The 15,197-nt window shown below is 46.4% G+C and overlaps 1 protein-coding gene across 5 annotated transcripts; it reads right to left on the bottom strand.

The window, feature by feature from the left end:
* Positions 1-2,012: 2,012 nt before the first annotated feature.
* On the bottom strand, positions 2,013-14,239 carry usp2a (ubiquitin specific peptidase 2a). 5 transcript variants are annotated; one of them, XM_084673636.1, is made up of 14 exons: positions 14,094-14,239; positions 12,234-12,340; positions 8,923-9,698; positions 5,436-5,486; positions 5,127-5,250; positions 4,763-4,874; positions 4,566-4,676; positions 4,383-4,447; positions 4,108-4,211; positions 3,783-3,863; positions 3,612-3,690; positions 3,378-3,485; positions 3,148-3,268; positions 2,013-3,057 (listed from the first exon to the last, which is right to left on the bottom strand). In XM_084673636.1, exons 3-14 carry the CDS (start codon positions 9,652-9,654, stop codon positions 2,973-2,975), a joined length of 1,773 nt encoding a protein of 590 aa, XP_084529762.1. In that variant the 5' UTR covers positions 9,655-9,698; positions 12,234-12,340; positions 14,094-14,239; the 3' UTR covers positions 2,013-2,972. The 5 variants fall into 5 exon arrangements, with proteins under 5 accessions (XP_084529762.1, XP_084529760.1, XP_084529763.1 ...); XM_084673634.1 differs by lacking the exon at positions 14,094-14,239 and adding an exon at positions 13,040-13,193; XM_084673637.1 differs by lacking the exon at positions 14,094-14,239 and adding an exon at positions 13,040-13,193 and having other exon boundaries at positions 3,783-3,860.
* Positions 14,240-15,197: the final 958 nt, after the last annotated feature.

Genomic DNA, 15,197 nt, shown 5'->3' with positions numbered 1-15,197 from the left:
GCCAGGCCACGCTGCAGCTCCTTGGCCAGGCCAGGAGAGGGCCCAACGGAGGACAGCCATCCAGGAGTGTCCACCACCACCACCTCTCTGCCCCCTACATGGCCCTGCTGTCTGGTGCTGAGGCTGGTGGGGCTGCCAGTGTGGAACTTCCTACGCCCCTGGATGACATTTCCTACTGAGCTCTTTCTGTTTTCACACAAGCCTTGCTTATTTGTTAAACTTTCGTGTTCGTGGAACAGGCCCCAGATGTTGGAGAGAAAACTTAAGGGGGTAGCTTGGTAGAACTGCCCTTACCTTTCACTAACAATGACCACGTCGGCGTCATTCCATTCACTGAAAGTTGATTTTAGCCATTTTCTACAAACTGCATAGAGTCCAGGAAAAGAACACGGCTCCGCAGACAATGGAAGTCAACATTGTTTAACCTCGGTCTCCAGTGTTGTCTCAACTGGAGTAAGAAGTAGGAAGAGTAGACTCTTCAGAGGGCCCAACGGAGGACAGCCATCTAGGAGTGTCCACCACCACCACCTCTCTGCCAACTACATGGCCCTGCTGTCTGGTGCTGAGGCTGGTGGGGCTGCCAGTGTGGAACTTCCTACGCCCCTGGATGACATTTCCTACTGAGCTCTTTCTGTTTTCACACAAGCCTTGCTTATTTGTTAAACTTTCGTGTTCGTGGAACAGGCCCCAGATGTTGGAGAGAAAACTTAAGGGGGTAGCTTGGTAGAACTGCCCTTACCTTTCACTAACAATGACCACGTCGGCGTCATTCCATTCACTGAAAGTTGATTTTAGCCATTTTCTACAAACTGCATAGAGTCCAGGAAAAGAACACGGCTCCGCAGACAATGGAAGTCAACATTGTTTAACCTCGGTCTCCAGTGTTGTCTCAACTGGAGTAAGAAGTAGGAAGAGTAGACTCTTCAGAGGGCCCAACGGAGGACAGCCATCTAGGAGTGTCCACCACCACCACCTCTCTGCCAACTACATGGCCCTGCTGTCTGGTGCTGAGGCTGGTGGGGCTGCCAGTGTGGAACTCCTGTGTGGACATTTCCTACTGAGCTCTTTCCGCTCCGCCTCTCCCCCAGCAGCAGCAGCTGGGACACTCTGCCTAGCAGAAACATCAATAGTAAACAGAATACACACGTGCACAGTAGATAGCATAAGCATGAATAGTGCACATAGGATATACTCTACAGTTATATAATATGTACTACACAGCAAGCAAGAATTATATTTAATAAATATATATGTTACATTACCACTGAAATATGTATATTAAGCTTAGATTGAATTGGTACATCAGTCCTAAAGCATTTGACTGTAGATCAAGGTAACAGGTTCGTCACTCTATGTCACTTTGGATAATTTAATCTGTATGATTTAGAATACAGACAGAAAGAATGATCTGTGTCATCTAGTTACTTACCAAGGGATTGTGGGCTGAGAGCTGTCATCCAGATCTGCTGCTCTATACCAGATCAAAATAACCCTGGAGATGGAAGTTCTTGTCACAATAAACACAATATAGAACTCCGAAGTGCGGCTCCAATGTCCCCTGGGATACTTCCAGAGAAGGCACACCCCGCCACTATGTGGAGGCAGCTGTTAGCCTGATCAGAGATAGCCATCAGTAAAGGGACACATACAGTACATAGAATACAGCAGGGACACATTCACATTTCTGCCAATCTCATTATCTACTGTACATACACAACAAAGAACAGACACACCTAACAACAGTGTTCTGTGTCCTTTCAGTGTTCTGTGTCCTTTCAGCATCAACTTCCCATTCATTTAGTCCGGATTTCTTTAGTTTGGAATTATCATCTGCATGCCCTCTTCAGACAACGACACCACAGGGAGAAACATTCTGATTAGTGCCATCCACTCCAACCAGGCTGGTGATAAGGTGAGTCCAGCAACCAGGATTGTCTCTTGGTCCTTCTAGATCAGTAACAGGAATTATGATGGGTGATGGAGAGCAGGGCAACATAAAAGGCAACACAAGGTTAAAAGTAAAACCACTGATTTATTAATATTTATATATATATATGTAGTATATATATAGTTGTGTTTGAACTGCCACCCGTGAAAAGGTGTGACTTTCCTCACACAGGACGATTCTCCTGATAAAACTGACAACAGGAACAAGTCATTTTCAGCACCACTGTATAGTACATTCTCTATATTGCATCAGAATATAAAAATATACAGATATAGTGTTTTCAAAACATTATTTCCATGTTGTTTAATGGTATGAAACAGAAGAACCATAATGATGTGGACTGTTGATCATTATAATCAGCATTCCATACTGGACAGTCTGTTCACTCATAGCACTTCAGTAGCAGCCACACGGGGGTAACATGGGTATGAGAGCAGCCGCTCTCATGAGCCACTAGGGGGCAGTCCGCCATCATGTAGAACTGGGGGCAGCTTCACATGACACCACGAGTGAGGAAGTCTGTAATCGTGCACCACCAGAGGGCAGCCTCTCATGAAGCTCGAGGCAGCAGTCTGCCATGATGGGTCATGTCATGAAAACAAATACAAATCAACAAGAAAAATCCAAAGTCTAAATTGAAACAAGTCCTTTAATATTAAGTCGATCTTGAACAAGAAGGCGCAGTCGGGATGAGAGTTTGGTTGGTGTGCATAGACACAAATATGCTGGGTGGCTGGTAGTATTGCCTGAAGGTGCTACCCTGTGTTAGTCTCATTCACGCAAGCACGCACGCACACAGACACGCACACACACACAGACGCACACACAGACGCACACTCATCCAGCCACCAGAGAGGAGAGAGAGAGAAGCAGGGAAAAATGAGGAGCGGGCGGATCAGTAGTGTCCCTGGTGTGCCAGATCCAAGTCCAGCTCTCTCCCTCTCTCCTGCTTGACTGTGGGGTCGGGGTTGGTTTAGGCGTCCCTCTCTGAACTCCCTCCACCCCTCTACAGGTCAGCTGAGGCTCACATGCGTGAGGAAGAGGCCAGCTCGTAGAAGAGCACGTAGCCATCGCTGCTGCGCACTTGGCTGGACGACATTGGCGTTACTCTGTTACACAGGAAGACAGGAGGAGAGGGGTTAATATTGTACAGTGATAAGACAATGAGAATTAAAGAAGAACAAGAAGGATAGACAGACCTGGAGTCATTGAAGGTGTACCACTCTCCTGAGGTTGGGTTGCGACAGTAGGCTGTGTAGTGACCTCCCATGGTGGTTCCTGAGTGGTTGGATACTGCATACAGGTTATACACCGCATTGACTGGAACAAAGACAGAAACACTTATTAAGATAAGACACATTAGAGACATGCCCTTCAGGAGGGATGAATGTGCCATTATAAAAACCATAAGCTTAGGGAAAACACTCACTGCTGCTTCCAGAGGCGCATTCTCGCAGGTCCAGATCCTTCATAGGGAAGTTGACAAATGTGGAGAGTTTGCTTGTTCGAACCCGAGCCTCCGAAAAACGTTTCAGATCTGGGCAAGGGAGAGGAATCAAGGACGGTAGCTCTGCTCAACTAGTACACACTACAGTAGATATTATCACTATTTGGATCAGATAAGACTGGTTTATCTGCTGTCTGGGAGTACAAGGAAGGATACGAAGAACCAGGATCTTGGGAAACTTCTGGATGGTGAACTTCTTAGTGCATCTCCTCCTGGCTTTACACCTGCAGCATGTCTGTAGGAAACAAACTGCGTGAAGGAAAGTACACACACATCTATACATACATAGTATGAACATTCACACACCTTCTTAGAAGCATTACTTACAGGTTTCTCATCTCCGTCGAGCACATCTTCTTTGGTGAAAAGCCTCATGCAGTCCATCAGACTCACCTCACCGTAGCCCTTCTGAGCCGAAACACACACACAGGTAGACAAACATAAACACACACAAAGACACATACAGACATATGTACATCATACACACACACACATACACAAACAAACATTCCAACACAACAATATAAAAACGAATGCACAAAAAGAAGGATAGTGAGTTCAAGGCTTAGCCACCGAATAACTACACAGTAATACATTTACCAAGACAGAGAAAGATGAACAGAAAGCAAGAGAGAGCGAGAGGTGTTCGAACCTTGGCGATGGGTAGAGAGAGGTCCCAGAAGGGGTCGAAGACAGTGGAACAGTAGCCACAGTGGCTGCAGGTCAGAGAGCTCTTCAGCTGGCCCACAAACAGGTCTGGACATCAGGGACAACAGCCGTTTACATCTTGGACAGAAGTCCCCCCAACACAAGCTAAGCTGATCTAACTGGCCACTCTAGTTGAATGGTAGCTACAATCTAACTGTCTTTCTCTCCACATAAACCTTCCTACCCATCCTACTGTTGTTCCTCTCAAGATGTACTTACCTACAATCTTACTGTCCTCTCTCTCCAAGTATTTACTCCACATCTTCTTGCCTTTTTCCTCATCACTACAGAGGGGATGACAGGCGAATAGGTTGTAAGTCACACAGACTGACAAACCTGATACACACACATAGCCCAGCTGATCTATGTGAGTCTCCTTGACCCCTGAGCTCTAGAACTCACGGCAGGTGGTCAAAGTCTTCAGTGGAACCACGAGGACGTACGGTCACCCGGTTCACCTCGTTGTGTAGCCCGTCTAGCAGGAACCGCAGGAATTCCTGGGCGTCCTGTTGGCTAAAGACCACACACACACACAGTTAGGGAGACATTCTGCACTGTAGAGTGAAGTGTTCTGTCAGGGTGAGAGGTTGGGGGCGTACTTGTATCCTACGAAGCGGGGAGCAAATCTCTGGATCTGGGTCTTGAACTCGGACGGGCTGACCGCCTCACTGCTGCACGATGACCACATGGTCTGGAGAAGCTTGGCAAACTCTGCAACAACAACAACAACAAGATTAACACTAGACAGCTTGACAAACTTAGCAGTGGTCCAACCACTGGGCTCTGGGTGCTCTCTGAGCACAGCAGGGTACAGACCCACCCGGGCTGCTGCGCAAGGAACATAAAAGGCTCTGGCTGGCGAGCCCACACAACAAACAAAGTGCACACCTCAAGCACATCAGATACACTGGTGCATCCCAGGAGAGGATATGACATGTGACGTGTGGTGGGCTGTTGTCTCACCCTCCATGAGAGCGGTGTTGGTACGGCTGGTGCTGCTGAGGTCTCGGCGGTGGGAGTTGTGGAGACAGTACTCCCTCAGGCTGTCAGTGTGGCTTAGACACTGGAGGATAGAGTTCATGAAGCACTGCATACACACAGACACACACACTGGATTAGACAAGGTTAGGACATATTTGAATATTTGTATTTATTATATCGTTCTACCCGAATCTGTATTGAATTCTCTAAATGCAAATAAACACATACACACACAAGCACCATGCCATAGTCAGATAAGACCAGTGTTTTATTAATGTTCGGTGTACTCACTGTGTTTCCCAGGTTTCTCAGTCCCACCAGGCCCTGGGCATTCTTGGAGTTCTGGGAGAGAACATAACTAAATGAACAACTTTATGGCAAGAACACGAGAGAGGATTACTTTCCTGCTAGAACATGAGAGAACAGCTTTACTGTTAGAACATGTCAGGTAACAGCTGTACTGCTCAAACACAAGAGAGAACCGCTTTCCTGCTAGAACACAAGAGAACAGCTTTGCGGATAAAACAACAGAACAGGTAACAGCTGTGGGATCCCTTTCTCAGCTTTGCCATTTACTTTACTTGTGTAGGCTAATCAATGTAAAACCTGTTAAGCATCATATACACTAATGTGGGTAGGAGCCATCTTGGCAGATGGAACATGAGTATGGTCTTGTGAGTTTACTTCATAAACTCTATAGGGTGAGTAATAGAACACCTACTCTCGGTCTGACTCTAACATGAGCAAGTGGGGATGACTGTGGCCTCTAGTGAATAGCCTTGAGTGAGCACAGCTCACACAGGAAAACATTTACAATCCACCTCAGCTGTATAAACAAGTAACATCTTCACTATTTTTGATTAACCAGAATCCTACACAGTCCCCCACCACACATCTACATAACCACGTCTGCACAGCTGTGGGTTAGCTTCTTGTGTGCTGTCAGAATTTTTGAAGGCGTTTAGCTGTTATGTAAAGGCTCTGCCATCTGTGCCTCTGTTCCAACAGTATTGAACTGAAGCTTATGTAAATCCTCCACTATGAAACCAAGCCCTTCATTATCACCCGCAGAAGGACAGACTTCCTCCACAAGCTGCTTCTTGTTTCTTCCTCACTTCCTCTTCAGCCAACAACCTAGATCTCTTTAGCCAACAACCCCCCCCCCCCCCCCCCCCACCAGGCTGTCATGACGCGTCATATGCACCTATCTCTACCAGAAATGACCATTTGACAGTCTCTCGCTCGCTCGAAATACAAAATCCCCGATTTCCTGGAGATTGTATAGCATTTGCGGGCGTCAGGGCGCCGCTATTGAAATGCGGGAGACTCCCGGACCTTCCGGGAGACTTGGAATGTCTGCCAACAACAATTGGCCAATCACCTCGCAAACCAAGCAGCACTTAAATCCATACTTTGCAAATATTTGCTATTTCAACAAATCACAGTCGAACCAACAGATAATACCATTGGACGAGGGACACATGTTTAACCAGCCTTTTAAGCCAGTTCACTTGGAAACCACACAAGACTGTGAGCAAGACAAAGCACATCCCATACATCCCTAACCTGACACGGTGTCTTACCTGAAAGACCACAGCCTATTTTTGTAATTACAAGCATATGGTAATTTTTCCGTTATTACTTTGTTATGAGGAAGCAGTAAGGAATAACATTTGATGCTAATAGCATCACCGTTCAATATTTCCCCTGTGGCCAAAACAGTTACTGCATGGGTTAGGTCATAGTAGCATCGTGTGTTCTGAAATGTGGCTATTGATAATAAACTGAAAGAAGCTAATATGCGCATCAGAATCTGACTCCAGTGCTCCATCCAGAGCCCTGACAGGATGACCCTGACCACAGCGCTGAGGGACCAGCTCTCCTCTCCGTAGATCAGTCCCAGAGTCAGTCTAATCAGCCTGCCCACAGCAGATCTAATAGACTAAAATCCTGCCATGGAAGTGGACAGAAGATGAAGACAAGTAACCCTAGTTCATGAAGATCCCCAAGCCAGGCGCTGTGTAAGCATTACATTGGATATATTTGAACATTGTCAATAAACAGCATCATCATCAATTTGAACAGCTATTAAAAACGGAACTACGTAGGGCTAATCGAAATATAAGAGCAACTACCGGCTTCTTTCTGACAAATGTGCGGTTATGTAACTTGTGACCTGCCAGAACGCTGATCCCTCACAAGAGCTTAAAGGGGTTTAACTGGTGGCATGACTGCTGCTAGGTTGTAACCCACCAATACCGGGTTCACGGTAGGCTATCGATCTCCGGCTATGGTACATTTCCTCCGATATTTGTATCCTGAAAAAAGCAGCAACTCAGCCAGGGAACCTTTACTGAAGAACACCACGGCGCATACGCAGTCACGACTCAAAGTATCCGTTAGTTCATTCTCACCTTGGCTTGATTGATGAGAAGCCCGAAAAAGGTTGACACTAGTACCGACCCCGACACGCTTGAGCTTTTCCTCCGCATCTCTTGTTTTAGGAAGGGGAAAGCAGTGACCGGAGGATCTTCTGGTACTGTGACGGAGTATGACTGTCGCATGCTTGGCATACTGTCGCGGAATGCGACCGGTGGTGTTAAAGGACGAACGGATCCAGAGTTACGAGGACTGATAGTAACTCTCTCAAAAACAATTGTTATTAAAATAACTGCTGTTAAAAAAAGAAGAAAAAGAACACGTCTGAAAGAAAAATATATTCTTGATTTTTACCGTTTTACCGCACAGGCGACTGACAAGACACATCCATTCTTCTAAATATTCAACGAATTACCAGCTAGGAATAAGACTTGTGGCGCTGTAAATGTGGCCGACGTCCCGAGCGCCTGAGATCATGATGAATCAAGTGCTGAAATAATGCTTCGCCATTTGTTACACAGCATCGTAGACACGCCCCTCCCAGCTTAGTGAAGTACAAACGTCAGACAGCGTTGGCATAATGGAGCACTGAGCTGGGTATGAACACACACTGCAGCTCATCCACACCACATCGACAGGACAGCATGTGAGCGTTTTACTCATAAGTTCAGAAAGAGGAATGTTAGACATCTAGGGAGAGAGAGTGAAAGGGAGGGAGAGACATTCAGAGAAAGAGAGAGCAAAGAAGGGAGAGTGAAAGAAAGGAGGCTTCTTGCTTTTAGTCTGACCAGCACAGACCACCAGACCAGGCAACAGTAGGCCAAACCACAGCTAGACAGCTCTGGCCAGAACAGGTCATATCAAGCAGAGCCAGGGCCAGGCAGAGCCAGGGCCAGACCTGACCAGGCTAGACACCACACCAGGCATACTAACAGTGAACGTGTGTTAATGCTTTTATGAGTACCTGTAGTCTCAGCAGGAGAAAAAAAAACTGACTGTTGTTGAGAATAAACCCTTATAAACCCTTGCAACCCGCTGGTCAGAAAAAACAAACAGCCTCTCAATTATATCTATAGAAAGAAAACCCCAACTCTGGGTCCATCCTACTCCCCCACTCATTTAACCCTACCTGTCTTCAGTAATCTAATGATCAAAACCCTAGGACAGGATTGTCATTATCTGATACAATTGACAATGTCTGTGTGTGTGTGTGTGAAGGACTAAACGTGAAGGAGGGTGAGCAGTGTGTACAAAGCAGATTGAGGTCAGGACTGGTGTTGGCCAACAGTGCCTCCACATGGTTGCAGAGAACCCATGTCATACTATGATGTTACTCTTATGGTGAATATTTGGAGATTTGATGGGGATTCTTTCCCTCTTTCTCCCTCAGGTGTCTTACCGAGGAGTCCCTGGAGGGGGAGCTGGAGCGTCCATTGCTGTTCTTCTCCCAGGAGCTGGTAAAGCCCCTGCTGCTGCCGCTGCTGCTGGGCTCCTGGGCGGAGCTGCGTGGCAGGACCTCCTGTGTAGCACTGCGTGACAGGCCTGAGTAGCTCGAGCGCGGGATGTATGAGTCTGTCACATCACTGGCCCTGCTCCGGTAACGACTCAGAGCTGAGGAGGAGGAGGAGGAGGAGGAGGAGGAAGCGGCGGCGGAGGTGGAGTTGAGGCCCAGGGAGGACAAGTCGCGGCTCAGGTCGCTTTGGGACACAGACTTGCGTCGGCTGAGGGAGAAGCTGGAGGAGACCGGCGAGGAGGAGAGGTAGCTGGGCTGGCTGGAGGTGGAGGAGTAGTTGTAGCTGGAGTAGCCCGCCCCCCCGCTCAGCCCCGTTCCATAGGTCCTAACGGGTGCTCTGCTCAGGCTCTCGCTACGCCGGCTGCTGCTGCTGCTGCCCAGTAGATCGCTGCGGGGGATTGGCCGGCCACGATCATGCTCGGGCTCGGAGGAGGAGCTATAATTGCGTGCTCGGCTGGAGCTACTCAGGTAGGAAGAAGAGGAGTAGCCCGTGGAGGAGGAGGAGGGGGAGGGCTTATACGAGCTCAGGCCTGGCGTCAGGGAGGAGCCATAGGAGCTGTAGTGGTTGGAGTAGGAGGAGCCTGTGTAGCGCTTGGCGGTGGTCGACACGCGAGACATCCTGGGGGGGCAGTCTCAGAGGACCCAGTGGGAGACCGCATTGACTATGAGGAACAAAAAGAACACACACAAACAGCAGGACATTAGTATTAGAACAGTCGATACATTTACTGTTCACTTCATGGCTATACTGTCTATGGCTATACAGTCCATGTAGGCAAAATATATATTTTATATATAGAGAAAGAGAGATAGAATAAGAAGGAGAGCGAGAGCGAGCGAGAGAGAAAAGCAGAGAGAGGAGTGAAAGGGGAGATTTCTGTAGCAGCCACAGCTCAGTACACAGCAGGGAGGTAAGGTAGCAGAACAGTGTGTTCCTGCTTTGCCTGGTCTGGCCTGCGTAGAGACCGGCTCCAGTTCACCTGCCAGTGTAGTGTCTGAATTAATAACACTATGTGGTGTGGCTGATCCGTGTAGGGTTCAGTGATGAAGGCTCCTATTTCTTTCATCTGTCTCACTCTCGCTCTCCCTAGCTCTCTCCCTCTTTCTTGCTCTCTCCCTCTCTTTTGCTCTTAGTCTCTCTCTTACTCAAGATCTCTCTCTAATGCCTTTTCCCCCCCCACTCGTTCTCTCTCTTGACAGGCAACAGGGATATTAATAATTCACTATATGGATCTAGAGTGGGCAGACAGACAGACAGACAACAGAGTATGTAAGTGACTGGGAGCACTGCCTGCCAAGGCACACTGCTTTGTGCAGACCTAAGCGGGCTCGGTAGCTACACTTGATTCTCAGCACTATGCTAGGCTAGGCTAGGAGCCAGCTCCAGCTGGTCCCCAGAGCCCAAAGCTAGGCTAGGCAAGGCTATTGAACAGCCTATCCTGCGAACGTGGAGGTAAGAATGAGAGGGGACGCTACACTCATGCAGACATCTCCACGGTAACGCAGCACTCCTGGTTACTCTGCGTCTGTTCCTCAAGTTCTACTGGCTGGACATTACCATAACGACAGGGTAACTAGCAGCACTGTTTGCCAAAAACACAGTAGGGCATAAACACATAATAACACTATGACAACACTATGACAACAAAATCAGCTAGTCTATTCTAGCCCCACTACAGAGACAGCACAACATCAGCTAACCTGTTTGAACCCCACTGCAGAACCAGCATCAGCCTATGATCCTGTGTCAGTACACTGTTCCTTTTGGTGTAGAGAATACTGTGTTCTCATCTAGCAGTGTGTGTGATGCCACAGCATCTTTACCCTGGGGTGACACTGCATGTAGACTGTGTGTGTGTATTCTGAATTGGAAAGGTGAGAAGTGCTGTGCTAATGTAAACGGGGTTCTGCAGCTGAGTCAGGTGGGGATGTTCATCTTTGAGTCATGTTTCAGAACGCTGTGTCGACAGCAATGTTCTCCTATCTTTAGGAGCACTTTAAATAGGCCACTGTTTACCTGATGGGCTGTCACTATCGAGGAGAACAACCAGTTCTCTACCTGGTTACTGGATCGTAACACATGGCTCACAGAACAATGCAGATGGCGTCAGGGACTTGAGAGTGTGAGGACAACACCATGCAAGTGTGACACATGGCTACAGCTGAGCCAGCCAGTCCTGTGCCAGCTGTAGATAGGACTCGTTAGACATCCCTGTCCCTGGGTACTGGGGTGGGCGGGCCAGGTCTTAGGAGCTGCTATATATACCCTGAAATGTGAGCAGATAAGAGACTGGGGTCTATGAGTACGCACTGACGCCAGCCTGGCCTCCTGCTGCTGGCACAAACATCCAACCACCCCTCTGTCCGGTGGTACAAACATCCAACCACCCCTCTGTCCGGTTGTACAAACATCCAACCACCCCTCTGTCCAGTGGTACAACCATCCAACCACCCATCTGTCCAGTGGTACAACCATCCAACCACCCCTCTGTCCAGTGGTACAACCATCCAACCACCCCTCTGTCCAGTGGTACAACCATCCAACCACCCCTCTGTCCAGTTGTACAAACATCCAACCACCCCTCTGTCCAGTGGTATAAACATCCAACCACCCCTCTGTCCAGTGACACACACATCCAAGTATTCCTGTTTCCATAGCGACACCTCCAACTCTTTCTGTTTGCCTAGTAATGAACAAAAAGTATGACCATCACAACAAATCCCAACATGTCCAGTCAGCGCCAGACACACCTGCTCCCCCAGCTCTCCCACATGCAAACATGACATCACACATGAAATCACAACAATGAGGTCATAACTGCCAAGAGTTAGCAGAGAGCTAGTCTTGGACAATCCAAGAATGAATTCTGTCTTCTACTGGAGAGTTTTAAGTGACAGCAGGGACGTGTGTGAGTTGCTACAATCTAGTAATTCCTTAAATATTGATCTAATCATTTTCTCAGTTTGACATCATTGCTATTTCAAACAGTCATTCATCTGTGCTGTATCACTAACAGACAGCTTTGCTTTGGACCTCAACTAGAGGTGTGTCCCCTTTCAACCATGTGAGTTGTGTCAGAGCCACATTCTTGAAACATGTGTTCAGAACCATCAACTGGGAAAAGTATTGGATCACACTGTTTGTGAGTTGGATCCTCACACAGTGTGTGTAAGTATGTGTGCTAAGTTCTGATTACCTGCTATTTGTGGAGCAGTGTCTCTCAGGGCGGGCAGACAGCAATAGAGTGGGGCCAGTTCATCCTCTGTACCCCTAAAGTCTCACAGACAGTCACTGGTGTCACACCTGGAAAAACAACATGGAGCAGAGATAGATGGAGGATTTGCAAGCCTGTCTGACATCTATGATCTGCCAGTAGGCCTGGACATTAAACCCATATCAGAATCTGGGGTTCCATCACCCAAGAAGAGACTAGTTGTTCACAGTCATTTTGAGTCCACTGACACATATTTGAGTCCACTGAGACATTTACATGAGTAGATCTGGTCATGTTTAATAGTTCTTACAAGTTAAGAAACTGGAAGAAGACTTGGTGTTGTTGTTGTGCTGCTAGTTAGCTTTAGGCCTAAACATTTCAAATCAAACAGTTTTCCTGTCAGGATATCGGTCTAAAAATCAACAACAAAGTACGCTGTATCCGTCAAAAAATCCTTCCCATATTTTTTTTTAGGGTTGACCTCATAAAAACCTGCATTTAGCTGGTATAAAATGATATAGCCCAGCACGTCACTTTACTGATATTCAATCACTTTCATAAGCCTAACCCCCTAGATCAACAACAGCTAACCAGACACAAACACACCTAGACAGACTCTGGATAGACGGCCTTAATTAAACTTCAATAACCAGGATGATTTCTAAGTCTCTAGAATTGTTTACGTCTAATGGAATGGGCATCCACCCAGCTAACCACTCATAAGACAGATGATGAGAGAGCTAGTACCATACACTCACACAGGTAAAAATAGTAAAAGTAAAAATTACCGTTATTATATGGGGTGGAATGGTATGGCGTCTCACCAAGATAGTATTGACTGTCCAGGCTGGCTAGGGTGCTGTTATGGTGGCTGTGGCCGCAGAATGAGCAAGCGGCAGCAAAGGGATTGTATGAGCACAGCCATCCAGAATGCCAGAGATCAGGTTACACTGCCGGTAAATATAGCAGTTGCCTCTGACCTCTCTACAGGTCGCTCAACACTGTGGCATTCCAGTTTGCTCTTAAAGGACTGGCTTTGTATAGGCCAAGAGTGGTGAGCAACCAATATTTCGTTGATTCGCGGAATTGTTTTTGATAATGTGCAACAGGATATTATATTTAAAAGGGTAAAAACCAGCAGTAATTAGGCTACACAAACACCTTGATATTGTATTTCTCAATTATAAATGCAAATACCAATATCATCTGAAGCCATGGGTAAATATGCAATTTATCTCTATGGGGTGACATTTCATAAGCTTAGTGAGTGAGTGTTACAAAGCTAACTAGGCCTGTCACTTAACCACTATTTGGGCATCACTCAAAAATGATTGAGCTCCAACAGAATGACCAGGTATTTAACAAGCTCTCAGAAGTCAAGCTATTTTAACAGATAGGGTCTAATATTTCTTCCATTCCTGACGTTAAGTTGTAAAACTTGTCACAAACCAATTATGTTAATATGTTAATAACACGCCAGCCCGGCTCAGCAGACAAGTTAGCTAGCTGATGCTGCCTGATCTAACGTTCATGCAGGCAGTGGCGCGTGGAACGACGAGTCATGTGCACACACAGTAAACTAGTTGTGTGCGTCGGTGTGTTAAACGAAGGGGCGGACAAGATATAAAACCCGGAGAAAAAATCAAAGCAGATGAGACTTGTTGTCACACAAGAGGTCATTATATAATTCAAAGTGTGCCAATGCATAGTTGATCATGTATTTAGAAAAACTAAAGCTTTTAGCGTCACTAGTAACGTTAGCCTAGCTCGCTAGCTCAAAGATTTTCTGCAGTAACGATCCTACTAGTACTACAGTAGTCCCGTGTAGCTGCATTCTCTCACCTCAGTGCCAGATCAGCTCATCCCAGAAGCGCTCAGTCCGTCTCAGCAGGGCGTCTCAAAACTCTTGTTTTGACTTGTAATAGTGACTTAAACTATTTGTGTGACCATTGGCATTGTAGATCGATATCATTTTAAAAGAATAATTCCGCGATTTCTATCCATCAGCACCTTGCATTTCGAGAGTTTTTAGCTGAAGTAATGGGTCTTTCTCTTTAACTGTGACGTCCGTCTAGCTTGAAGCAGTAGCGGATTGGTCCATATACGTTTTCTAACGTCATCAGGGGGACCGCCTCCCACACGTTCACCTTGGTGACGGACGTAAACATCCCAAACTACGTTCCTTTTGCAAAAGCTAGTAGAGCTAATGGTCAAAGACAATCAATCGTGCAAAAAGACCGATCAGCTATTATTTGCTGCTGATTATGTATTTGCAACAGCATGCGTTGTAATCATTATTGTTTCCCCCAGCAATGTATTTAAATTGTTATAAGAACATAGAAAATGCTACCGGATGAGTTATATTATGTGTAATTCAGTAGATCTCAGTTTGTGCCTACAACTACAAAAGATTAACAACAGTCAGAGCTAAGACCAACTCGATCAGGGTGTACTGTACAGATGGGAGTAGTTTTCTTTAAACATGAATAGGCCTACACACACACACGTGTCTAAACATATCTAAATGCCGCATCTTTATAAAAAGACGTCCCACCCACGTAAAACATACCTTGGTGCTGGCTCTATTCATTAGGCTGTAGACGGCTAGTGATCTAAGTTAAAAATATGATATCCATCCATGTTAATTATCCAAGGATAAGTTAATTGTAGGCCTAGGCTATTCATAACATCAAAAGCATGTCAAATTTTCCGAACCGAAAAAAACGAAGCAATGAAAAAGATTAATGTCAGATTTCATACTCCGACCTCTGCTTCCATGATATTTCCCTTTGCTATCTGGTTCATACTTCGTAAAATGATTAATTTTAGCATAATTAAAATGTGTTTAAAGAGCACAAGGAGAAGTATTTCTAACTTATCCTTTGGCCTGGCACACACACACACACATTTTCTATCCATGCTAACTGCGGGCGTTTTTTAATTGTA

Source organism: Hypomesus nipponensis, chromosome 15 (assembly GCF_054491055.1).
Source record: "Hypomesus nipponensis isolate SF chromosome 15, ASM5449105v1, whole genome shotgun sequence".
Classification (NCBI taxonomy): domain Eukaryota; kingdom Metazoa; phylum Chordata; class Actinopteri; order Osmeriformes; family Osmeridae; genus Hypomesus; species Hypomesus nipponensis.
Note: the sequence above shows the minus strand (reverse complement) of the source record. Positions and strands in the feature narration are given on the sequence as shown.